This window comes from Pongo pygmaeus, chromosome 8 (assembly GCF_028885625.2).
Source record: "Pongo pygmaeus isolate AG05252 chromosome 8, NHGRI_mPonPyg2-v2.0_pri, whole genome shotgun sequence".
NCBI classification, from domain to species: domain Eukaryota; kingdom Metazoa; phylum Chordata; class Mammalia; order Primates; family Hominidae; genus Pongo; species Pongo pygmaeus.
In genome coordinates, this window is record NC_072381.2 from 24,385,825 (window position 1) to 24,413,280 (window position 27,456).

Sequence of the window (27,456 nt, forward strand, 5' to 3'; positions counted from 1 at the left end):
CAGAGGCTAGGATGGTCAGGCTGAGACAGTGTGCTCCTTTGCTCACTAATTCATTCATTCAGTGAATATTGAGCAACTGTTATGTAGACGTCACTGTTTTAGCTGCCAGACATCCAGTGGTGAACAAAGCAGACTAAAAATACTTGCCTTCATTGAACTTACAGTATAAGTACCAAGTTTCAGTGGGTGGGGAGCTGGTAGAGACAGACAGTGAGCAAATAAATAAAATATATAGCATGTTAGATGGCAGGATTGCTGGATTTAGCAAATAAAAATACAGGCGGCCCAGCTAAATTTGAATTTCAGGCAAACGGTGAATTTTTTTTTTTTTTTTAGTATATCCCATGCCATATTTGGGATATACTTATGCTAAAAATACTTCTCCATTATTTATGTAAAGTGCACATTTAACTGAGCTGTCCTGTATTTTATCTGGCAACCCTATTTGTTGGAAATAAGGTTATGGAGAAAAATAAAGCAGGAAAAGGAATAGGGAGTGAAACTGTAAATAGGATTATTAGAAAGAGCTTCACTGAAGTGATATTTGAACAAAGACGGGAGAGGTAACAGCGGGAATCTAATGTTTTCAAAGAACAGCAAGAACATGGGAGAAGGATCGTAGGAAAAGAGACTGAGAGGTAATCCCAGGCCAAATCACCTAGGGCCCGTGAAACCATTGTAAGGACTAGAGCTTTTGTTTTGAAAGAGGTGGGAATCTCCTGGCAGGTGGGACTACTCTTTTTTTTTTTTTTTTTTTTTTTTAGAGAGGGTCTCATTTGTCACCCAGACTGGAGTGCAGTGGTGTGATCATAGCTCACTGCAGCCTTGAACTCTTGGGCTCAAGCAATCCTCTGGCTTTAGCTTCCAAATAGCTGGGACTACTGGGACATGCCACCATGCATGGTTGTATTTTATTTTATTTTATTTTATTTTATTTTAGAGTAGGGGTCTTGCTATGTTGCCCAGGTGAGTTACAAAGGGATTTGTCTTTTTAAATGGGGTAATACTGGGTGCCGTATTGAGCACAACCCACGTAGGGTTGAGGGAAGGGCAGGGAGGCCTTTAGGAAGCTTCTGCAGCCAAGGAGGCAAGAACCAGGGCTAGCTTGGACCAGGTGGTGATTAGCAGGCAGTGATAAGCAAGCAGATTCTAGGTGTGTATTAAAGGTAATGCCCAAAGCATTTCCTCTAGCCTGGGCAGCATAGTGAGACCCCATCTCTAGAAAAAAAATTTAGCTAGGCATAGTGCCCTGTAGTCCCAGCTACTTGGGAGGCTGAAGCAGGAGGATCACTTCAGCCAGGAGGTTGAGACTGCAGTTAGCCATGATTACACCACTGCACTCCAGCCTGGGTAACAGTATAAGATTCTGAAAGAAAGAGAGAGAGAAAGACAGAGAGAAAGAGAAGGAAGGGAAAAGAAAAAAGAAAAGAAAAGAAGAGAGGGGAGGGGAGGAGAGGAGAGGAAAAAAGAAAAGACAAACAAGACAAGACAAAAGCAATTGCTAAAGGATTCAACTTGGGATGTAAGAGAAAAAGAGGAGTCAGAGACAACTTCCAAAATTTTGGTGTAAGCAGCTGGGAGAACGGAGTTGCCATTTGCCTAAGTGGGGGAGTATTTACAAAGAACAGATGAGAGGGTGTTTATGGTTTGAGGGTCTGAGGAGCAATCTTTTGATAGATTAGGATTGAGAAGTTTATCAGCTATCCAAGTGGAGATGTTGATTGCAATTTGGATATTAATCACTAGAGCTGAAGGAAGACTGAGAACTGAGAGATCCCCTAAGATTGAATCTGTGTGTAGAAGAAAAAGTCCAAAGGATGGCCCCCCAAGGCAGTCCAGCATCTAGAGGTCAGGGAGATTGGAAGGAAGGGCTGGAAAAAATGGCAAAAGTGGAATAAAAATCCAAGTTAGATTTTTAAAATCCTGTTCAGTTCTGGGTGAATATGATGCTGTAGAGAAGCATGGCTTCATTTTTAGTTCTCCCAGTGAGCACGAGTGTCGCAAGGGAGAGCAACATCTCTGATGCTAACATCACCCATAAAGTCCATTTCTATCATTGCATTCTCTCTTGTGTCTGCCTGTGTATCTGTTTTACCCGATGACAATGTGATATTCCACAGCAAGGACCATGTCTTATTTATTCACGTTTGCATTTCCAGCACCTAACAGAGCACCGGGCAACCTAACAGAGCACCGGGCACTGTAGAAGGCACTCAATAATCATTTGTTGAATGAAAGGCTAATTATACCACTTCGGGACTTTGAGTTTATTATCCTGCTATAGATAAGGATCCCTGGGGTGATCATGTAACTTATTGTCCAAATGAGATCCTTTTGAGAGTGAAAGGGAACACTCAAATAAATTTACTGGGACAACAGTTGTAACCCAGAGCTGTTTTGGCAAACTGGGGTATATGATCACCCTAAGAATAGCTCTAATCAATGAAGCTTCCGTGGCCGAATAGCCCGGCTACCAGGTAAATAACAATGGGGAAGTGTAGCACATAGTGTGCTTTGCAGAGTAGGCACTCAACAATTATTGGTGGAACATGAATCTAACTGTATCATATTCTCTTTGAAGCCCATGGGCTCTTCAGTGTGACCCTGGGGCATAGGCATTCCTTGGGATGACTCTGTCCACAGCAGTCCTGATGTGTGTGCTTTTGCTCTGGTTCCTAAGATCTTGAAACCTCTATGCAAGTGAAGTGCTATCAGCCCACCTGCTTGCCTTCCCCACCCTCTGATTGGCAGCCTCCCATCAAGTGCAAGCCTGGGGAATCAGATATGCAGAATCCTCCTCTAACACAGCCCCCTCAGTCTCTGTACCCGTATCACATTTCATTCTTCAAAGCACTTACTGTTACGTGACATTTAGAATCTATATGATTTGTTTGTGGTTGGCCTCTCTATTTCAAATGTGGACTCCTCTATGAGGGCGTTAAGTCTGACTTGATCTACTTGACACTTCGTCTCCTAACTCCTTTCAGGCAGTCAAGAAATAGTTGTATGAATGAATGAATCAATCAATCAGTGCTTGACACAAAATGCTTTTCTGGGAAGAGGAGCTCCTGTCTCTATTTTGTCTAAGATCTATACCAGAAATCCTCTTCATCATTGATAAAATTTTAAGGTACTATAGAGGAATGTAATGACCTGGTTTCAGCTGTAATTTCTGTGCTGATTTGTATATATGTTATGATAGTAACAAGGCAGCTAACCCCATCACTTTGGGATGCTGAGGCAGGAGGATCACTTGAGGCCAGGAGTTCTAGACCAGCCTGGGCAACATAGTGAGACCCCATCTCTAAAAAAAAAAAAAAAAATTGTTTTAAGTAGCCATGCATGGTGGTATGCACCTGTAGTCCCAGCCACTCCAGATTCTGAGGCAGGAGGATCACCTGAGCCCAGGAGTTCGAGGCTGCAGTGAGCCATGATTGCATGACTGCATTCCAGCCTGGGTGACAGAGCAAGACCCTGTTTCTAAAAACGAACAAAGAAAAAAAACAAGGGAGCTTGAAAACTGAGGGATGCTGTAGGATCCTGCGGCCTGCTAACCGATTATGTGTATTAATCGGATAGGCTAATTGTTGTAACCACCCCCTAATCTTGGTGGCTTTGCATGATTAAGGTTAATTGCTCACTCACACACAGCACAGTGTGATTTCTGTGGCCAGGTGGATTTCCTGGGTGGCCGCTGAGGCTCCTCCTGCCTTGTCACTATGCCATCCCCCATGGCCTTGGAGGGTTATGCTGGATCCTTTGTGTTCAACTGGCCAAAGAGTAAAGAGAGACAGAACGTGGAAGGTTATTCAGGAGGTCCAGGGGCCCCAACAAAAGGTGGCCCGCATGGCTTCTGCCCACAACACATTGACTGGAATTAGTACAAGGCCCCATGGAGATGGAGATGGCTGGAAAATGTGGTCTTCCTCTGTGTGCAGCAGAAGAGCGTTCTGGTCGAACACATCGGGCTGTCTCTGCCACAGTACATCCAGAGTGGTTGTACAACCAGACCAAACAGCAACTCCCTATGATGCTCCCTATGACAAGAGAGCTTCTCAGCACAATTGAGAAGGAGACAGCTAACCAGAAGCCACTAGAAAGAAGTGAGGGATGCCTTCCCTAAGAGTCTGTGGCCTACCTAATCTTGACCCAGGAATAGGATCTCAGGGAAGCCGTCAACACTGTTGCTGGCTCTGGAGCAGGTGTGGAATGCCTGAGTGATGCAAGGCCCCAAATCCCTTGCTGCAGGTCAGCTGACCCAGCCAGAGTAACCCGAGTTGTGGCCAAGAAGCTGGCCTTGGCAGCACCTGCAGTTGCCTGCCTGCAGGACTTGCAGTGCGGCTTTCTCCTTGAGGACGCCCCATCTTCCATGAGCCTCTGAGTGTTTGGTGTCTTCGCCAGCCCCTACTTTCTATGCTTTCTTTCCAGAATGCCAAATCCTAGCCTGCGAGCCCCTTGGATTCCTGAAGAGTGTCCGTCTAGCATTTCTGCCTGCCTTGTCCTCACTTCTCCAGGGAATATTCCAGGGATTTTACTCGGCTTTAAGCTCCTATGTTGCTCTTTGCCCTGCTTGAAGTGAGCTCCCAAGAGGAGTTGCCCTGGGCTCTGCAGAGGCTGGGAGGGGCAGGAAAGGGAAACAGGACTGCCTTTCAGCAAGCCCAAGCCTTGCCTTCATGCTACAGCTTCATTATTTTGTTTAACAAGGATTCCCAGAATAGCAAACAGCTAGACACACCCATATTTAAATGTTAACACCAAAGCGCATTCCAAACAAGAAATCGAATTGTATTTCTGTTTTGATGGCTTGGATAATCCACACTTGAGCTTTTCTCTATTCATGTGGATAATGAGGAGTTGGCCAGGCTCAGATCTCTGACAACATGGCTGTGGAATTGTGACTAAATATCCTCTGCCTGATCCCTCTCTTGTTTGTAATCGTTCTTAGTTTTTCTCCGCTGAAAAGACCACATTCTCCTTAAATGGCTGGAATGGCAGAGTTGTTGCTTCTCCCTCAGGTGTGGGGCTTGAAGCCTCCAAGAGCTGAGCCTTGTCGAGGAAAAGGCTCAGGTTACAGATGTGGGTGAAGTGCCTTTGTGTGGAAAGTGGCGTTAGGTGGCTCTGAGTGCTGGTGACAGGAGAGCAGATGCCTTGAGGTAGGAGGGGAGGCAGACAGGATGCTAGAGCACCGGGCATTGGGTGGAAGGCACAAGGCATGAAACTGAGACAAAAGGAAGGATTGAGCTCCGAAGGCAATCTGACGTTTGCCAAGTGGCTACATTGAGCCTTCTAGCCTTGCTAGTGGTTGATGCCGTTTGTACCTTTCCTCCAAATCGCATCAATCCTTGCTAAGCAACTGGAGATATTTTAGAAAAATCCACAAGAAAGAGAAAAAATGGAAAAGCAACATGAGGTGAAAAGTGCTAGGAAAAAAACAGGGATCTGATGAGTCTAGTCCAGTAAGTCAGGGCTGCTCAAAGATTTATGTGGACAGAAGATTGGCTCTGACCCCCAAAACTCTCCCCTTCCATCTCCCTTCCCAACTCATTTCAAAAAAGAAAGAGGGTTTATTGTCCTGGCTGTCTAGACCTCTCTTGATGCTCTTTGGATGAAACAGAATAGATCATATGAGCCTGTGCGGCATAGTAAGGCAGAATGCGACTTTCTGCCCTGTTGTTGCCGTTGGACATGCATGGATGTTTATCTGTATGGCTGTATGTATATATGTAGACAGATGTGTGTTATGCCTGCATAAGAAATCACCTTTCCAGAGGCTCAGTCCTGTTAATTCATCTAGCTGTCCTGGATAACTTAAAATATATTTTCTTAATAATGTCAAAACTAATCTTCAAATTCCACTTAAAAGTCAATAGTGTTGCTGGGTGTGATGGCTCATACTTGTAATCCCGGCACTTTGGGAGGCTGAGGCGGGCAGATCACTTGAGGTCAGGGGTTCGAGACCAGCCTGGCCAACATGGTGAGACCCCATCTCTATTAAAAATACAAAAATTAGCCGGGCATGGTTGCGCGCGGCTATAATCTCAGCTACTCGGGAGGATGAGGTACAAGAATCGCTCGAACTCGGGAGGTAGAGGTTGCAGTGAGCTGAGATCGCACCACTGCACTCCAGTCTGAGTGATGGAGTGAGACTCTGTGTGTCAAAAAAAAAAAAAAAAAAAAAGGTAAAAAATGAAATAAAATACATAAAAATAAAAAAAAAATAGCCAGATGTGGTGGCACACATCTGCGGCCCCAGCTAGTCAGGAGGCTGAGGCAAGAGGATTGCTTGTGCCCAGGAGGTAAAGGCTGCAGTGAGCCATGATCATGCTACTGCATTCCAGCCTGGGTGACAGAGCAAGACCCTTTCTCAAAAAAAAAAAAAAAAAAAAAAAAAAGCAAGAGTGTTATATCAAGTATACAACAATTTTGGCTGATATGAAACACATGCACAGCACTCAACAGATAAAGCTAAACCTCTTCAGATTGCACAGGTATTTATTAACCTGAGAGATAGCGTTTTCTGCATCTAGCTTTGTTCAGTAGATCCTGTTATTTCTATATTATTAAGGAAGAGATCATTTTAAAGGCAGCCATGATGTGAATCTAAGTGTTGGAAGGGCAACCTAAATAAATGAAATGACAGTTTAGCCCCCAATATCTTTTAAACCAATAGTTCCATCTTCTTCTCCTTGTAAACTTACTGCTGAAACGAATGAAAAGTAGAAGAATTGACTAATTTGGCTGTGCTTTTCCTCCGGTTCCCCATCAGTGTCTGATGGAGATGCTATAATTAGCAATGTAATGAGAATCGAAGGGTAAACAAGAAGAATTATTCCGAGAACACACATCAAGGGTTAGAAGACTGGAACAGGAAAACCAGCCTGAGATTAAAATATTTTCTCTGCCCAACCAACAGGCATCTATACCTAGAGTTCCATACACAGATCTTTCTAGGCAAAGACAAGGGAAAGAGTGTTGGTCACATTGCTTTAAGGAAATTGGTTTATGCCTAGACTCCCAACACCTGTTGCTTTGCAAAACTAGCGTGAAGGATTGGTTCTCTGTTTATCTGGGATTCAACTGAGCAGAACTCCCAAATATTAAATCTGTATTTTTCTGCACTTAACTTGTAAAGATAAATAATTGGCAAATATGCTTCTATTGGAAATTTATTTTAAAAAATTAGAATAGTTTTAAAAGATTTAGAGGTAGGAGGCTGTTTGCATACCTAATGTTAGTTCAGTCATCTTCATTTTATTCACGAAGAGAATGAGACCGAGAGAGGTCACATCATTTGTTCTAAATGCCGGATTAAAGCCAAGATTCCTGAGACCCAGCCTGGTACTTTTTCCAGGGAATTCAGTGGACAAGGAAACATTATTCTGCCTATCAGCAATACTGTATGATAAGAACTGTTCTTCATGAAGAGCCTGACTTCATGAAGAGAACCTGTCTAACTCCTGAAGTGTTTCTGAATGTTTTACTTTTTCTCCCTAATCTACTGGTTTTTTTAAAAAAGTAACTCTCTTTTCTCAGCTAGCTGGAATATTCATACCTGACACTCCATCTCCCAACCATCGAGGATGAATGGAGATTCCCTTTACGTGCTCCCCACTCTCAGCATTGACATCGTATGGCTTGGTTGATCTGTTCTTAGCAGAAACCAACTTGTCCCTTCAAAGCCAGCTCAGAAGGCAGGATGTCTTAGGTCCAGGCTATCAGGACATACCATTGCTCTTCCTTTTCACTGTGTTTTAGGTAAAGTCCACCTCAAGTAAAATTTGTCTAAGCCTTTACTTTATAACCCCTCGATTGTTACTTTTTTTTTTTTTTTTTTTTTTTTTGAGACAGAGTCTCGCTCTGTCGCCTAGGCTGGAGTGCAGTGGCACGATCTCGGCTCACTGCAAGCTCCGCCTCCCAGGTTCACGCCATTCTCCTGCCTCAGCCTCCCGAGTAGCTGGGACTACAGGGGCCCACCACCATGCCCCGCTAATTTTTTTGTATTTTCAATAGAGACGGGGTTTCACTGTGTTAGCCAGGATGGTCTTGATCTCCTGACCTCGTGATCCACCCACCTCGCCGCCCAAAGTGCTGGGATTACAGGCGTGAGCCACCCTGGCCAGCCCTCGATTGTTACTTCTGATGATATTCTTATGCTTGCTTGGTTTATGCCAATATGAGAAAATAAAATTTTCAAATGGTTCACATGTGTCAATAATTACTTACGTACAGGGTGATAGCTATTTTTGTTCTTGGTGATGAAGCAAATGTTTCAGAAACCCGACTGAGCTTATATAACAATCCTGTTACCGGAATGAAACTGTTACTAAAAATACAGAAATAATCAGAATCACTGGCATTAACTCTTTCTATAATTACAGACAAGGATAAGGAATAACCATATTGCCTGCACACAAGTAGCCTAATCAAGTGTTCTTGAGGGTTTTCTTGTTTTTATGTTTTGAGACAGGGTCTCACAACTGTCACCTACCCAGGCTGGAATGCAGTGGCACGATCATAGCTCACTGCAGCCTTGACCTCTTGGACTCAAGCAGTCATCTTTCTTAGCCTCCCGAGAAGCTGGGACCATAGGCGTGCACCACTACGCCTGGCTAATTTTAATTTTTTGTAGAGATAGGGGTCCACCATGTTACCCAGGCTAGTCTCAAACTCTTGGGCTCAAGCGATCCTCCCGCCTTAGCCTCCCAAAGTTCTGGGGTTACAGGCAGGAGCCGCCATGCCCAATGAACATCTTTATTTCTAAAGTATGATTTTTCATATTTCTTTGATTGTGGATTTTCTCCCGACTGCTGCAAAGCAGAAAAAGAAAGAAAAAGAAAAAAGATTTGCGAAGTTAACATTCATACATTAACAACTGCTGCAGACCCTCTTGGTGTTCTGCAAATGAGACTTCTAGTGTGAAATCATTAATTGTGAACCGAATCTTTTTGTCTTTCAGAACAAGGCAAAGGCAATCTGCATGTAACATCACCAGAAGATGCAGAATGCCGCAGAACCAAGGAACGCCTTTCTAATGGAAACAGTCGTGGTTCAGTTTCCAAGTCTTCCCGCAATATCCCAAGGAGACACACCCTAGGGGGGCCCCGAAGTTCCAAGGAAATACTGGGAATGCAAACATCTGAGATGGATCGGAAGAGAGAAGCGTTCCTAGAACATCTGAAGCAGAAGTACCCCCACCACGCCTCTGCAATCATGGGTCACCAAGAGAGGCTGAGAGACCAGGTACAAATACGCTCTCATTTCTCCTTGTGTAGCTCGCTCTTTAATGAACATTGAGGAAAGCAAACTTACCTTCTTTGTAAAAGGTGAAGGATAGCTTAGTGGACTGTGCGTACTATTTAGTTGTTCTGGATCTCTTTGGGGCCTTGGGAGGAGGAAGCCAGGTGTAGAAAACTTCTGCCTGCAAGCTCGGTCTTCTTTGCCAATACAGCAAGAGAACAGGAGGCCAGGCCAGAGAGGAAGGGCCTAGAGAGCATGCAGTTCCCCAAAAGAGTGTTCCCAAGTTCAACCACAAACACATCTAAACACATCTAAAGTGCAGGGAATGAAGGGGTATTATTTACTGAGGAAAGCATGGCACCAACTACTGTGTACCCTGAAAGCACGGAGTGCTTAGCACTGTGAATGAATGAAGTAGCGAATGATTGAATATACAACTACATAAATTTATTTTCAGGGTAAAATAGAGCTTACAGATATAGACTTGTGGTAACTCCTTTTCCTTAAAAAGCTGACATTAGGGTTTTGTTTCTGCTCTTCTTCTTTTTTCTTTTTTTTTTTTTTTTTTGAGATGGAGTCTGGAGTTTTGCTCTGTCGCCCACGCTGGAGTGCAGTGGTGCCATCTCAGCTCACTGCAAGCTCCGCCTCCCGGGTTCACACCATTCTCCTGCCTCAGCCTCCTGAGTAGCTGGGACTACAGGCACCGGCCACTGCGCCCGGCTAATTTTTTGTATTTTTAGTAGAGATGGTGTTTCACCGTGTTAGCCAGGATGGTCTCGAACTCCTGATCTTTGATCCGCCGGCCTCAGCCTCCCAAAGTGCTGGGATTACAGGCGTGAGCCACCGTGCCCGGCCTTTTTTTTTTTTTTTTGAAGATGGATTCTTGCTGTATTACCCAGGCTGGAGTGCAGTAGTGCGATCATAGCTCACTGCAGCCTAGAAATCCTGCACTCAAGATCCTCTCATCTCAGCCTCCTGACTAGCTAGGACTACAGACATGCAGCACCATGCCTGGCTCATTTTTTATTTTTGGTAGTAGAGACGGGGTCTTCCTCTATTGACCAGGCTGGTCTTGAACTCCTGGCCTCAAGTGATCCTCCTGCCTCTGCCTCCCAAAGTACTAGAATTACAGGCATGAACCACTGTGCCTGGCATTTTTTTTCTTTTGAATCACAGATGTGCTCCTTCTGCATGCCTTGCTTTGTGCTAGCTTTCTCTCTTCACCTACATGTTTCCTCTGGTTATTCTGACAGCCACACAGACATTACCCAATGTGGCTAGGGATGTTTTTGTTTCTTGGCTGTGTGCAATTACTTTTAGCAGATAGAGCAGGTTTGGGGTCACAGGAGATATGAGGCCTCCTCTACTGACCTCATTGGCGTGTTATCGGATTGACCTTTGAGTATGGAGAATGTAGGGAAGGAAGCAGAAGGCACTTAACCATATATGTGATGGGTGGGGGTGAGAAGGAGGGCAGGATGATACCGATTTCCACACAAGGGAGAAAAAGCTCAGTGTTTTCAGTCTGCTGTCTTCCCAGTTAGGTGCAAAAATTATGTCTAACTCACTCAGCGTTTGATTATCCATGGAAATGGAGATTGGCATCAGCCCGAATAATTGAAATCTATACTTTATTCTCAATCTCATATTCTTCCTTAAATTCAACCTTCTCTTCTAGGGAATCATTATCTAAGTGGCTAAAAATATGAAACGTGCTTTATGGACTTCATGTTTGCTTTTTGTTCACACTTCCAACAGTCAGTAAACCCAGAAGAGGAGAAAAGAACAAGAATCCTTGTTGCTGTAAAGATGGGCTAATGATTATTTTTTTGATAATTTTAAAAAGGGACCGGGCACGGTGGCTTATGCCTGTAATCCCAGCACTTCGGGAGGCCAAGGCGAGAGGATCACTTGAGGCCAGGAGCTTGACACCAGCCTGGGTAACATAGCAAGACCCCATCTCAACAAAAAATTTTCAAAAAATTAACTGGGTGTGGTGGCACACACCTGTAGTCCCAGCTTCCAGGAGACTGAGGTGGGAAGATCACTGAAGCCCCAAAATGAGACCCCGTCTCTAAAACAAAAGTATCAATTTTGCTGAGAAATATTGGCCTGTCAAAAATGGTATATTTTTCCATGTCAAAAATAATGATTATTGTTACGCTTCTTATTTGTAGTGTTATAATTATTGCTATTGCTGTAATAATGGTGGCTTTGGTTAAAACAATTACAAGGGGAGCCTAATTATAATTAAGGTTGAAAGGAGTAATTAATATATTTTGGTGTTCTCAAGCTCTGATCTGCTGTTACATACATTGCTAGTTCTGCCATGGCTGGCCAGCTGTCCCTTCTCTGGATAATGAGGGATGAACAAGTCACATTCTGTCTTTCTGCCTCTTTTGTACTCCAAGCTGATCCTCCAAAAGGAGAGAGATTTTAATGCGTGAATCTATGTATACATTTTTATTCTCTTGTTAACAGGAAAGGGGTCCTGATCCAGACCCCAAGAGAGGGTTCTTGGATCTCGCACAAGAAAGAATTCAGGGTGAGTTCATAAAGTGAGAGCAAGAATTTTGTTTGTTTGTTTTTGTTTTTGTTTTTTGAGACGGAGTCTCGCTCTGTTGCCCAGGCTGGAGTACAGTGGCGCGATCTCGGCTCACTGCAACCTCCACTCACGTCAACCTCCGCCTCTCAGGTTCAAGTAATTATCTTGCCTCAGCCCCCCACTAGCTGGGATTACAAGTGTGCACCACCACACCCAGCTAATTTTTGTAGTTTTAGTAGAGACAGGGTTTTACGACGTTGGCCAGGCTGGTCTCGAACTCCTGACCTCAGGTGATCCACCTGCCTCGGCCTCCCAAAGTGCTGGGATTACAGGTGTGAGCCACCGTGCTGACAAAAGTTTATTAGCAAAGTAAAGAAATAAAAGAATGGCTACTCCATAGAGCAGCCCCGAGGGCTGCTGGTTGCCCATGTTTATGGTTATTTCTTGATGATATGCTAAACAAGGGGTGGATTATGCATGCCTCCACTTTTTAGACCGTATAGGATAATTTCCTGACATTGCCATGGCATTTGTAAACTGTCATGGCACTGGTGGGAGTGTAGCAGTGAGGACCACCAGAGGTCACTCTTGTGGCCATGTTGGTTTGGTAGGTTTGGGCTGGCGTCTTTACTGTGACCTATTTTATCAGCAGGGTCTTTATGATCTGTATCTTGTGATGCGCTACTATCTCACCCTGTGACTTAGAATGTCTTAACCGTCTGGGAATGCAGCCCAGTAAGTCTCATTTTACCTAGCTCCTATTTAAGATGGAGTTGTTCTGGTTCAAACGCCCGTAACACTATCACTGCACTTCTGCAAGCAAACCCCAACCAGCATTGTAAACACCAGAGATCAGTGTAGACACGGCCTATGAAATTGCTGTAGACATGATCTCATCTTCTGCCTTTTCCACTCTTTTTCTCCTACCACCCATTTCCTCTTTCCTGTCTTCCTCTCTGCAATGCCATTTGTTCCTCCTGGACCTTCTCAGTATGGATTATCCCAGGCTTCCTTTGCAGGAAGATTACACAGCCAGCTGTAAGAAGGAAGTCAGATAACACACATCTGATGCTCTCCTCCAGATACTGAGGCTCTTAATACCAGATGCTCTTCTGGTGGCTGTTTTTCTGGCTTCCTCTCAGAGAAGTATCCTTGATAAGAAGAGAGCCAATCAGCAAGATAGAGAATAAGATGTTGAAAATGATGTATCTGCCATCTAACATGAAATCTCTTAAAATCTAGGTTCTTTTTTTTTTTTTTTTTTTTTTTTGGAAGACAGGGTCTTGTTCTGTTGCCCAGGCTTAGAGTGCAGTGGCATGATCATGGCTCACTGCAGCCTCAACCTCCGGGGCTCAAGCAATCCTCCTACCCCAGCACCCAGCACCCACCCCACCCACCCCCAGATAACTGGGAGTACAGGAGTGCTTCATCATACCCGACTGAAAATCTAGGTTCTAATTTCCTGCTATTAAACATATGAAGAATGAGAGCATGCCTTATGTTTCAAAATCTGACTTCAAACACTGGAAGATTCACAGTTGCAAAACTTCTGTTTGTCTTTAAAAAATATGTTGGTCAAGAGTTTCCTTTAGTCTAAAATTATTGAAAGGCTAAGAGGTCACCTTAACTCCCTTCTACAGTCTTCAAAAAATGCGGGTGGCCCTTATTGCAACATAATGCTGATCTGCATAATAGTAGCTGTGATCGTTAAGGACTCTTATCAGCATAACCTTAGTTGTGCAGGGCAGTCAGGCTGTACAGCCTCATTGCCCGGCAACTAAGGGCTTGGTTCTGGAGGCAGGCGGGACTGATCAGGATCCAGCCTTCACAATATGCTAATTCTATGGTTTGGGCTAATAGCTTAATCTTTCTTTCTTTTTTCTTTCTTTTTTTTGAGACAGAGTCTCACTCTGTCAGTCACCCAGGCTGGAGTGGAGTGGTGCGATCTTGGCTCACTGAAACCTCCACCTCCTGGGTTCAAGCCATTCTTGTGCCTCAAGCCTCCCAAGTAGCTGGGATTACAGGTGTGCACCACCATACCCAGCTAATTTTTGTATTTTTAGTAGAGATGGAGCTGGTCTGGAACTCAAGTGATCTGCCCGCCTCAGCCTCCCAAAGTGTTGGGATTACAGGTGTGAGCCACTGCACCCGACCTTAATGGCTTAATCTTTCTCTGTTTCAGTTTCCTCGTTTGTCAAAGGGCAATAGTATCTACATCATGGAGCACTGAGAAATACAACGATGGAATCTTTTACTGTTTCACTGGCAGCTTTTAGCGTGATAATATTCTGGTTTTTAGTTTCCCAAAGAAGAGTATCAGAGGCTCTTATTTTAAAATTAGTATTTAAAATCATTTGACTTTTTTTTTTTTTTTGAGACGGAGTCTCACTCTGTCACCCAGGCTGGAGTGCAGTGGCACAGTCTCGGCTTACTGCAAGCTCCGCCTCCCAGGTTCACGCCATTCTCCTTCCTCAGCATCCCGAGTAGCTGGGACTACAGGTGCCTGCCACCACACCTAGCTAATATTTTGTATTTTTAGTAGAGACGGGGTTCACTGTGTTAGCCAGGATGGTCTCGATCTCCTGACCTCATGATTTGCCTGCCTTGGCCTCCCAAAGTGCTGGGATTACAGGCCTGAGCCACCATGCCTGGCCCAATCATTTGACTTTTTTATTTTTTCGAGACAAGATCTTACTCTTGTTTAGAGTGCAGCGGCGTGATCACAGCTCACTGCAGCCTTGAACTCCTGGGCTCAAGTGATCCTCTCACCTCAGCCTCCTGAGTAGCTACTACAGGCACATGTCACCACTTCTGGCCAGTTTTTAAAATTATTTGTAGGGACAGGGTCTTGCTGTGTTGCCCAGACTGGTCTTCAAAGCCTGGCCTCAAGCGATCCTCTTGCTTTGACCTCCTAAAGTGCTGGGATCATGAGCCACTGCACCTGGCCTCACTTGACTTTTTTGTCAACAAATATTTGAGCACCTGAAGAGGTTAATTTTTTCCATTGTTAAAGAATAACTTTATTACATTTCTGAAACTGGTATTTTTCTTTCATTCAGTGCTTAGTATTCATATATATTTTATTTATTTATCCCATATATATTTATTTGGCACCTACCATGGTAAAGGTATTTGAGAAGAATGCAAACCATTAGACTTAACCCTGTCTTCAATTCAGTAAAAGAAATAGGCATTCACATATAAAGAATAGTCTTTCGAGATCCAGCCCAGATGTCATGCCTTCTGAGATGGTCATAACGTTGCAGTACTGCAGTACTTACATTGTAGCATTTAATCGGGTTGCATTACATATTTTTTTTACATTTCTTTTTCTCACCTAGAATAATCTTCTGAAGGTAGAAACCTTGTCTTACCACCTATTTCTTCTTTCGCCTCTGTAAACTCAGCATATAAAGGACTACACAACCTAGCTTAGGCTAGATCCAAAATTTCTGTTGCGTGAAGGAATGAGCCACTCTTTCTAATACAGTTAGAATGTGATAGATGGTACAGATAGAGAAGGGGTACAGAGCCACAGAACTGAATGATTGATTGCAGTTTGAGCAGTCAGAAAGAAGAGATTTCTTAACTAAGAAGTTAGGAATGGCTAAGTAATTTTCCCCTAAGTTAAGAAGCCAACATTTGAACCAGGGCCGGAATTTCCTGTCCTCAGAGGAGGTCTCCAGGAAAGAAAAACAAAATAATAATAATAATTTCTGGTTTATGGTCTTTTCTTTCATTATGGGCCTATGGACCTGGTTTTTTTCAAGGTTTTCTTCCACCTCTAATTTTTCCAAAGTTTGTTGACCTCGTATACATCACGTTGGGTCAAGCAATAGAGCCATAGACATGACTTCCATTGCCGTTTCTTTAAAAAGGCAAATCTGGCCGGGCGCGGTGGCTCACGCCTGTAATCCCAACACTTTGGGAGGCTGAGGCGGGCAGATCACGAGGTCAGGAGATCAAGACCATCCTGGCTAACATGGTGAAACCCCCTCTCTACTAAAAAAATAAAAATACAAAAAATTAGCTGGGCGTGGTGGCACACGCCTGTAGTCCCAGTTACTCTGGAGGCTGAGGCGGGAGAATTGCTTGAACCCAGGAGGCAGAGGTTGCAGTGAGCCAAGATTGCACCACTGCACTCCAGCCTGGGGGACAGAGCGAGACTCCATCTCAAAAAAAAATAATAATAAATAAATAAATAAATAAATAAAGGCAAATCTTACTCCGTTCCAGAGCATATTAAATAACCAATAACCATAGGAAATAGATTCCTATCTGTATTTTATATAAAAAGAAAGTTGCTTCTTTTAAAAACTCTGAGTTCAGAAAGATCTGTAGTCCAGCAATTCCTCACAGTTGTGGTCGCTGTGTAACTGCACAGTTTGGAAATGCTATTTTTTAGGTCTTCACTAATGAATAGATGTCTGATGGCTTCTCACCTGCAGAAACCAACTTTCCACTCCTAGTCTCAGAAACCATTCTGAAATTAATTTTTCAATCTTTACTGCCAGTTACTCACAGAATTTCTACCTAACTTACTTGGTGTATAGAATCTACTTTGTGGTTTCAGTTAGTCTATGTGGATTCTTTTATCTGATGTTATCAGATCATAAGAGAAACTAATAATAACATTTTAACCTAAAAAATCTGACATGTCCAACAAAGAGTAAGAGAGATGTAAAGGGATTATTATTATTATTATTATTATTATTATTATTATTATTTTGAGACAGAGTCTCGCTCTGTCACCCAGGCTGGAGTGCAATGGCATGATCTTTTCTCACTGCAACCTCTGCCTCCTGAGTTCAAGCGATTCTCCTGCCTCAGCCTCCCAAGTAGCTGGGATTACAGGGGTCTGCCATCACACCCAGCTAATTTTTTAGTATTTTTAATAGAGACGGGGTTTCACTATGTTGGCCAGGCTGGTCTCGAATTCCTGACCTCAGATGGTCCGTCTGCCTCAGCCTCCCAAAGTGTTGGGATTACAGGTGTGAGCCACCGCACCTGGCCGGGATTATTCTTTAACATGAACATTATAGGGGGCAAAAATAAGGAGATAAGAAAATGAACACCAATATGAGCATTTTTTTTTTTCTTTTTTTTTGAGACAGAGTCTCGCTCTGTTGCCCAGGCTGGAGTGCAGTGGCGCAATATTGGCTCACTGCAAGCTCCGCCTCCTGGGTTTAGGCAATTCTCCTGCCTCAGCCTCCCGAGTAGCTGGGACTACAGGCGCCCGCCACCACGCCTGGCTAATTTTTTGTATTTTTAGTAGAGATGGGGTTTCACCGTGTTAGTCAGGATGGTCTCGATCTCCTGACCTCGTGATCCACCTGCCTCGGCCTCCCAAAGTGCTGGGATTACAGGCGTGAGCCACCGTGCCCGGCCAATATGAGCATTTGAAACAGGGTCAGTGAGGCCAAGAGGTCATTCTTCTGTTTTCTCCCATCAGACCAGGGCTTTGCTGCTGTCTGAGTGCCCCTCAGGCCTCCTTAGGGTCCCCTCCTCAACCCTCCCCTCCTTTGAATGTGTTTGTATAGAAACTGCTCTGGAGACCAGGAGAGCTGGCTCACACCTATAATCTCAACACCTAGGGAGGCTGAGGTGGATCACTTAAGTACAGGAATTTGAGACCAGCCTGGGCAACATGGGAAAGCCCCTACTCTACAAAATATACAACAATTAGATGGGCATGATGACTCATGCCAGTTGGGAGGCTGAGGTGGGAGGATCAATTGAGCCCGGGAGGTCAAGGCTGCAGTGAGCTGTGATTGTACCACTGCACTTCACCCTGGGCAGCAGAATGAGACCCCTTCTTAAAACAACAACAACAACAACAACAACAACAAATCAAATATAAGTTATCATAAGAAAGCTGCAAAGAGAAGCATGTCTTAAAGCTGATGTATTAATCAGGATTGTCTAATAGGTTGGTGCAAAAGTAATTGTGGTTTTTGCCATTCCTTTTGCACCAACCTAATAGATTATGCTACTTAACAAATTAACCCTGTGATTTATTAATATTTGTGGTATTTTCTAGTATGACACAGAAACATTTTATTCCTTACACATGCAAATCTTACTCTCACAATGACTTAGGAATTCTGGCTACTTCCCTCTTGCGATCACGCCGTCTCAACACATGGATTCCAGGTCACCATGACAGAGAGAGACAGAGCTGATGGGTTGTATACACGCTCTTAAATATATTGGCCTGGAAGTGGCATATGTCACTTCGCTTCATAGTAGCTTCTTGGTTCTAGTACCCACTGGGATATTTGTTGTATTCAGGTTTTGGCTGTGGAATCTAGCTTAAGACTAAAATCTTCCTGCTCTAGTTTGTTTCATCAGCTCTCCCAATGTAATTGATTATTTTATCAATTTTGTTATACCTAGCAATTTATCTGTACAATGACGTCATTGGCATTTATACAGAATATAAACATATTAACAGATATTTCTTTTTTTTTCTTTTATTATTATTATTATTATTATTATTATTATTATACTTTAGGTTTTATGGTACATGTGCCCAATGTGCAGGTAAGTTACATATGTATACATGTGCCATGCTGGTGCGCTGCACCCACCAACTCGTCATCTAGCATTAGGTATATCTCCCAATGCTATCCCTCCCCCCTCCCCCCACCCCACAACAGTCCCCGAAGTGTGATGTTCCCCTTCCTGTGTCCATGTGTTCTCATTGTTCAATTCCCACCTATGAGTGAGAATATGCGGTGTTTGGTTTTTTGTTCTTGCGATAGTTTACTGAGAATGATGATTTCCAATTTCATCCATGTCCCTACAAAGGACATGAACTCATCATTTTTTATGGCTGCATAGTATTCCATGGTGTATATGTGCCACATTTTCTTAATCCAGTCTATCATTGTTGGACATTTGGGTTGGTTCCAAGTCTTTGCTATTGTGAATAATGCGGCAATAAACATACGTGTGCATGTGTCTTTATAGCAGCATGATTTATAGTCCTTTGGGTATATTCCCAGTAATGGGATGGCTGGGTCGAATGGAATTTCTAGTTCTAGATCCCTGAGGAATCGCCACACTGACAAACCTGACAAAAACAAGAAATGGGGAAAGGATTCCCTATTTAATAAATGGTGCTGGGAAAACTGGCTAGCCATATGTAGAAAGCTGAAACTGGATCCCTTCCTTACACCTTATACAAAAATCAATTCAAGATGGATTAAAGACTTAAATGTTAGACCTAAAACCATAAAAATCCTAGAAGAAAACCTAGGCATTACCATTCAGGACATAGGCAACAGATATTTCTATCTATAAGTAATGGCATCTATGTCTTTGTGACTTATTTTTGATGAACTTAATTGTATCAAATCAAATTGCAGAACTCCAGCATGGATTATGCTGTATGCTGTAGATCTCAGGGAGTCAGTTTATACCTCGGGGAATAAACGTATTACCCTCTGTTATGTGTGAAAAACTCCAAATTCATTAGATATGCATCTGTCATATTTGTCTTGGCTCTGATCTATATCTGTCTATTCAAAATTTATATATATGCATCTATATTTATGAAGGTACCTGCCGACGAAGGCTGAAAAGTGAAGCTAATTGAAACTAAAGACACATTTATACTATACACTGTTCAGTAAGTCTCAGCCTTTGGCCACGGTGAAGGTCTGGATAAAAAGCTAATGTTGTAGGAAGTGTATGTTTTGAAAAACTAGGCATGTTTTGTAAACAAATAAGTAAGTAAAAAGTTTAGAAGTGGAACTAGACTCAGCTAAGAATTTCCTCTTCAGAGCTATTAATTTATTCTAATCCAATGGCGAAATGATGGGAGAATAGCCATGTTTAGTAGAAGCAGCTACTTAGTTGTGTGAACTAATGACTGAATATGAGTTTACAGAGCAGTTTCTTTTTTTATTTTTATTTTATTTATTTATTTATTCTTTTATGATAGAGTCTTGCACTGTCACCCAGGCTGGAGTGCAATGGCACAATCTCAGCTCACTGCAACCTCCGCCTCCCGGGTTCAAGCAAGCCTCCTGCCTCAGCCTCCCGAGTAGCTGGGATTACAGGTGCCCACCACCATGCCTGGCTAATATTTTGTATTTTTAGTAGAGACAAGGTTTCTACTATATTGGCCAAGCTGGTCTCAAACTCCTGACCTCGTGATCTACCCGCCTCGGCCTCCCAAAGTGCTGGGATTACAGTCGTGAGCCACTGCACCCAGCCTCAGAGCAGTTTCTTACCTAAACTTTTGGGGGTAAAGGACATAAATTTTTTAGCAATTAAGAACTCTAGTATACTGTGCGCACAGCAAATAATAATAGCACCAAAATCTCACAAATCACCACTGAAGAAGTTACTCATTTAACTACATTTAACTAAATACTACCTATTCCTCAAAAACATATAGAAATAAAAAATAAATTAATAAAAAATTAATGAGCCACAATGGGAAGAGGGAAGAAATATCCTTATACAAACTATGAAGAACACAGAGAAAGCCAGTAACATGCTCAGTATTTTTTTAGCACTGTTTTCTCAACAAATATTTATAATGGTGGAAAAGACTGTAAGGAGAACGTATTATTGCCATCAGCTAAAATTGCCGTGCTGTTTCTCTTTACATGTATTACAGGTTGAGTATCCTTTATCTGAAATGCTTGGGACCAGAAATATTTCAGATTTCAATTTTTTTTTTTTTGGTGGGGGGCGGATTTTGAAATATCTGCATTATATACTTACTGGTTGAGCATCTCTAATTTGAAAATCTGAAATCCGAAATGCTCCAACATGGCCTTTGAGTGTCATGTTGGTACTCAAAAATCTCAGATTTTAGAGCTTTTCAGATTTTGAATTTCCAGATTAGGGATGCCGAACCTGTAGTATAGTCCATCCTCTCTACAACTCTGTTGGGTAGGCACTACTATTTGTTTTGTTTTTTTTTTTTTTTTTTTTGAGACAGAGTCTTGCTCTTTCATCCAGGCTGGAATGCGTCTTGGCAGGTGCGATCTTGGCTCACAGCAATCTCTGCCTCCTGGGTTCAAGCAGTTCTCCTGCCTCAGCCTCCCAAGTACCTGGGATTACAGGTGCCTGCAACCACTCCTGGCTAACTTTTGCATTTTTGGCTAATTTTTGCATTTTTAGTAGAAACGAGGTTTCACCATGTTGCCCAGGCTGATCGTGAACTCCTGGCCTCAAGTGATCCACCTACCTTGGCCTCCCAAAGTGCTGAGATTACAGGTGTGGGGTAGGCACTACTATTAACTATAGTTAACAGAATGGGAAACTGAGGCACAAAGCAGTTCAGGCTTGTCTGTGGAGACACAGCAAGTAAGTGGCAGCACCAGTATTTAAATCCAATTATCTTCCTGTGGGAGCCTTGCTCTTAACTTCTAGATCAGACCACCTCTCTGATGAGGGGTGAAACAGAAAGATGTTCTGAAATGCTAAGGAAAAGAAACACTGGACTGGGGACCAGTCTGCCTCGTGTCAGTGAGTGTGAATGAGATTTAACGCTCATCCTGCAATGGATGAAGTGCCAGTGTCCTGGTTGGATTTGCCTTTAATAACTTGGAGATGAAAAGGAGTTTGGCGCTGAAGAAGCAGTAGTGTGCGTGCCTGTAGTCCTGGCTACTTGGGAGGCTGAGTTGGGGGGATCATCTAAGCCCAGAGGTCAAGGCTGCTGTGAGCTGAGCAGTGATCGTACCACTGCACTCCAGCCTGGGTAATGGAGTGTGACTCTGTCTCAAAAATAAATAAGTAAATAATAAAGAAACAGTTGCATACATAGTGGTGAGTATGCAGAAAGTGAAAACTGAGAAAAAACCATTTTCAGAGCAACAACTGCACATGAAAGAGTATGGTGTCATAACAGAATCAAAGTCATAGCTGGAGAATTTATAATATTGTATGTGTGAGTGTATATTTAATGGAATACTAGAGGCCCGTGAGCAAAGAATATGATAGGATCAAATCAGTAGAAAAATATCTCTTGTCCTCAGAGAAATTCCAGATAATCTTAGATATGTCTAAGGAAAATCAGAATGTGGTCAATGATCAGAAACAATAGTCATTTACATTTGGGTATGATGAAAAACAAAAGTAAAAAAGAAAAAAAATGAACAGAAAGAAGAGCCTAAGATCTAAGAGAGATGATGTTCCTCAAGGGATGAGATGAAGGAGCTAGCTTGGATGTGATACCTGGAGGACTGATTTATTTTTCACTCTTGGGTGTTTTTTTGTTTTGTTTTTGTTTTTGTTTTTTTTGAGATGGAGTCCGGCTTTCTCACCCAGTCTGGAGTGCGGTGGCATGATCTCAGCTCACTGCAACCTCCACCTCCAGGGTTCAGCCTCCTGCCTCAGCCTCCCATGTAGCTGGGACTACAGGCACGTGCCACCACGCCTGGGTAATTTTTGTATCTTTAGTAGAGATGGGGTTTCACCATGTTGGCCAGGATGGTCTCAAACTCCTGACCTCAAGCGAATTCACCTGCCCTGGTCTCCCAAAGTGTTGGGATTACAGGCGTGAGCCACTGCACCCCACCGAGGACTGACACTTTGAGTTGTGACTCAAAGGTCATCAAAGTACATCTCAGAAGATTTGGACCATTACATAGTAGGACATCTTGCAGCAGAGACTGAACAATTGAAAAGACTAAATTCAGGGGTTGTAGTTTTACTTGCGAAATTGACTTACAGTTGACGTTAATCACCCGGAATGCAGAAAAACAGCAAAGGAATCCTAAATGGGGATCATTCATAACACATCGCTTTTGATCCATGTTTAATTGGGTGCCACCAACCTCAGCATTAGCTTTCATTTTAATTAGTGATATGGGAGAGCAAGAGAACATATCTTGAGAACAGTGCTATATTAAGGAAAGCTCTGCAAGAAATCAAAATAAGATTCTACTAGAAAACCTGCTAAGGAGTGCCTGGGGGTAGGTGGGGAAGTATGGAAAGGCAAGAACCGAAGTCTAGCTAGGCAGTGTCAGGAGACACCTGGAAAGTGGTAATCAGCTAGAGGAAATTGCCACAAAATTAGATGGAAATTTTCAGTGTTGAGGGATCTAAAAAAGACCAGTGTGATTCAGTCCAGTGCATAGATGCAGAACTCATACTGCAAATGTCCAAATTGTCCTTCCTGTCTTTTCCTATCAAACTTGAGCCTTTGCCATTTATTCATTCTTCCTGCAGTTATGTTCTTGGATTAATTCATTCAAATGCTTATTTATTTATTAGGGATCTACATTTTGAGGTTGGCATTGAACATTATATAAAAAGTACAAGGCCGGGCACAGTAGCTCATTAATCCCAGCACTTTGGGAGGCTGAGGCAGGTGGATTGCCAGAGCTCAGGAGCAACATGGTGAAACCTTATCTCTACAAAAAAAAAAGAATAAAGAAAAATTAGCCAGGCGTAGTGGTGTATACCTACGGTCCCAGATACTTAGAAGGCTGAGATGGGAGGATCATTTGAGCCTGGGAAGTCAAGGCTGCAGTGAGTCATGATCATTCCACCATAACCATACTCCAGCCTGGGTGACAGAGCAAGACTCTGTCTCAATAAAATAAATAAATAAAAACAAAAAGTACAAAACCAAACATCTGCCCTCTCTTAGTCCATTTGTGATGCTTCCACTCATGACCAAAAGGGGAGCCTCTGTTTGCAGAGATCACATTGTCTGAGAGGATGCAAGAGTGTTGAGGAGGTGCCAGGCTCTTTTTAACAACCAGTTCTCATGGGAACTAATAAAGTGAGAACTCACTCACCCCTAAGGGAGAGCATTCATCCCATTCATGATGGATCCAACAGCCTCCATAACTCAAATACCTCCCATTAGGCGCCTTCAACTTTGGGGATCAAATTTCAACATGAGATTTGGAGGGGACAAATATCCAAACCATAGCATGCACTGCCAAAGAGATATCTCTTTAGTGGAAACAGAACAAACCTTTGGGTATGATTTGAGTATGGGATGATCCAGGAATATTTAATTTAGTATTTAATTTCCAAGTAGTTGAGGCTATCATTACTCATTTATAATTTTGTTAGATGTGATCAGAGAATGCAATCTCTAAAATTCTTACTTTTAAATTTCACTTAAAGATTAGTTTACAAAGTTTTTCTTAGAATAAAATGCACCATCAGTATTGCATAGATATTCATGGACAATTATCTATTCTGTATTCTATGCACATACATACGCACACATATATATTCGGTTTGTTGATTGTATTATTCATTTCTTCTCAGTCTTTATTTTTTAAGGTTGTTCACTTCTGAGCAAAGTATAACAAAGTCTCCCATATCATTGTATTTTTATCTTTTTCTCCTGCTTTCGTAAGAATTTCTGTTTCACAGGTTTTTAGTTACGATCACACCTTCTTTATAAGTTATGTCTTTAACATTACCAGATGACCTCTTCATTCTGTTTAGTGTCTGTTAACTTTTTTTGAATATTCTCACTCTTGATTTACATTTGTTTGCATCTGTCAGGTATGCCTTATCATTCATTTTCAACGTTTCTGTATTAATACAGGTTGAGTGTCCCTAATCTGAAAATCCAGAATGAAATGTTCCCCAATCTGAAACTTTTTGAGCACCAACATGATGTTCAAAGGTCATGCTCATGGGAGCATTTCAGATTTTGGATTTTTGGATTAGGGATGCTCAACTGATAGCTATGTACTGCAAATATTCTAAAATCCAAAAAAAAAAAAAAAAATCTGAAACCTGAAACACCTCTGGTCCCAAGCATTTTGGATAACAGTTACTCAACCTGTAATGAGCATGTTTATTAGAAACTACATATATATTGGCCGGGTGCTGTGGCTCACGCCTGTAATCCCAACACTTTGGGAGGCCAAGGCAGGCGGATCACCTGAGGTCAGGAGTTGGAGACCAGACTGGCCAATATGGTGAAACCCTGTCTCTACTAAAAATGCAAAAGTTAGCTGGGTGTGGTGGCGCATGCATATAGTCCCAGCTACTCAGAGCCTGAGGCAGGAGAATTGCTTGAACCCAGGAGGCAGAGGTTGCAGTGAGCCGAGGTCATGCCGCTGCACTCCAGCCTGGGTGACAGAGCAATTGCTCTGTCTCAAAAAAAAAAAAAAAAGAAAAAAAAAACTACATACAAATAACTTGGCTTTGCTTTTTCAGCTTTTCAGCCTAATTCGTTAGTCTGTTTTTAATGGGAAATTCCATCCACTAGCACTTAGTGTAACAACTGATGGACTTAATTATATTCCTCCATCTTAATTTGACAGCAAGTACTGTACGTCTATTCTTCTTCTCTCTTAAATGTGCCTCATGCTATTTAAATGCTAAACAATGGCTTGAGTTTAGGTCTTGACAAGCTGTATCTGAAATGACAGTGGTTGCTCCAAGTGAAAATGACTGTTAGACAATTGGAGATAAAATAGGACTGGACCCTATGCCAGAAAACAAGACTAGACAGATACATGTTGGAGGTATCAGCTGTATTAGTCACAGTTCTTCAGAATATCAGAACCAATAGCAGAATTCCTTTTTCTTTGGGGGACCTCAGTCTTTGCTTTTAAGGTCTTCAACTGATTAAATGAGGTCTACTCACATTATGGTGGGCAATCTGCCTTACTCAAAGTCTACTGATTTAAATGCTAATCACACCTAAAAAATACCTTTACAGCAACATCTACACTGGTGTTTGACCCAACAACTGGGCACCATAACCTGGCCAAGTTGAAACATGAAATTAACCATCCCCCTCTGCACCATAGCAACAGTTGACAAAACGTGAATGGATAATTTCTAAAAACAAGTAACAACTACAATCAAACACAGAGCCAAAGATCAAGGGTTTAGCATTAGAGAATTACCACAGTTGGGGTCCATGTTTCATTAAAGAATCCAAGCATTCTTATCTTTTGGTGATACTCGTAGTGTGGTCTTGACTTACGAAATGTGTATCTGTTGTTTTCTACCTTTTTCATGTTTGACAGTTTTTCTTTAGACCAGAACTTCAGATTGCAGATATTTCTTAAGAGTTGCTATTTCATTAGCCTTATCTACATCCTAGAGATCTGTTTGCCCTGGGGTTTTGAGGGCTAAACCCTGAGTTGTAGTGCATTAACTCTGTTCTGTGCAGTCCTTCTAGGACTAAATACAGCCTGCAGCTAAATACATACTGCTTCTCCAAGGCTGCTGCTGTGCTGATGTTTCTGTCTGAACTACCCCAGACTCCAGTACCATCTGTTAACTCCGTATCTTGGAGGATCTGCAGAAGGTCTGCATTGACCCTTTGCAATCCAGTATGCACTTTCAGGCTCATCTACTAAATAAATCCTTTCAGCGTGGCTTCATTTAGTTAGGATCTTAGTATCCTAATTATGAGCAATTTTATTAAACTAGGAGTATCAGTGCCTGATAGTTAAGTACAAGTGTTTTGGGTTTAAATGTTGGGTCAGCCTGATTTCAGATCTCAGCTCCAATACTTAATAGCCAGGTAAACTTACTGAAATTACCTAACCTCTCTAAGGCTCAATTTCTCCATTTGCAAAATGGGAATAATGATTGTTCTTATATCATACTATTGCTGTGAGACGTAAATGAGATAAGGGTTGGTTATTTGAATGATTAAAAAATGGATATTTTGCTTGAAAGAAAGTATTCCTTTTCTACCTGACAACTTCCAATTCATATTTCTTTTCTCTTTTCTTTTCCATTCTTTTTCTTTGTCTTTTTTTCGACGGGGTTTTGCTCTTGTTGCCCAGGCTGGAGTGCAGTGGGCAATCTCGGCTCACCGGAATCTCCACCTCCCAGATTCAAGCAATTGTCCTGCCTCAGCCTCCCAAGTAGTTGGGAATAAAGGCATGTGCCACCACACTCAGCTAATTTTTTTGTATTTAGTAGGTTTCACCATGTTGGTCAGGCTGGTCTCAAACTCCTGGCCTCAGGTGATCCACCCCACTCAGCCTCCCAAAGTGCTTGGATTATAGGTGTGAGCCACTGCACTAGGCTCATGTTTCTTAAGAAACAAAAATTCAGGCCATAAATAGTTAAGTCTAATCTCTTTCACCAGTTGTTTGTATTCTTTTATCTTTGTGAGCTTTTTCAGTGAGGAGTTTTCCTTTTTTTTTTTTTTTTTTTTTTTTTGAGGTATGTTCTTACTCAGTTGCCCAGGCTGGAATGCAGTGGTGCAAACATAGCTCACTGCAGCCTCAACCTTCTGGGCTCAGGCGTTCCTCTCACCTCAACCTCCCAAGTAGCTGGGACTAGAGGCACACATCAGCACGCCGGGCTAATTTTTGCGTTGTTTGTAGAGATGGGATATTGCCATGTTGCCCAAGCTGGTCTCAAACTCCTGGGCTCAAACAATCCTGCTACCTCAGCCTCCCAAAGTGCTAGGATTACAGGCATGAGCCACTGCTCCTGGCCCGTTTTCTGCCTCTGCTATAAAACAGGTTTGTTGAAGCGAATTCAAGACAGAGAATCTTATTTGCTCTCCAAGTCAATCATAGGTACCCATGATGTTGCTAAATTTAGAAAAAATAGCTCATCTACATGCATTTACTGAGCTCTGATTTGATTAGTATGATGCTAAGGTTGCCATCAGGCAAATCACAATGTCATTAAGGCTTAGTGAGATGTTTTTCTCATTTAGGGATGGTAGGAAAAATCGTCACTGGACTGGCCAC

The 27,456-nt window shown here is 42.5% G+C and overlaps 1 protein-coding gene across 24 annotated transcripts in view; it reads left to right on the forward strand.

Moving 5' to 3' along the window:
• Positions 1 to 27,456, forward strand: part of KIAA1217 (KIAA1217 ortholog) — an 850,426-nt gene that overhangs the window by 507,832 nt on the left and 315,138 nt on the right. For 23 of the 24 annotated variants that reach the window (XM_054436086.2, XM_063669656.1, XM_063669658.1 and 20 more), the window contains one exon: positions 8,957 to 9,240. In XM_054436086.2, the coding sequence (XP_054292061.1) occupies positions 9,127 to 9,240 (114 nt within the window). In that variant the 5' untranslated portion in view covers positions 8,957 to 9,126. Of the gene's footprint in view, positions 1 to 7,705; positions 7,756 to 8,956; positions 9,241 to 27,456 lie in introns of those variants that run through there. The other variant, XM_063669657.1, reaches the window with a different exon arrangement.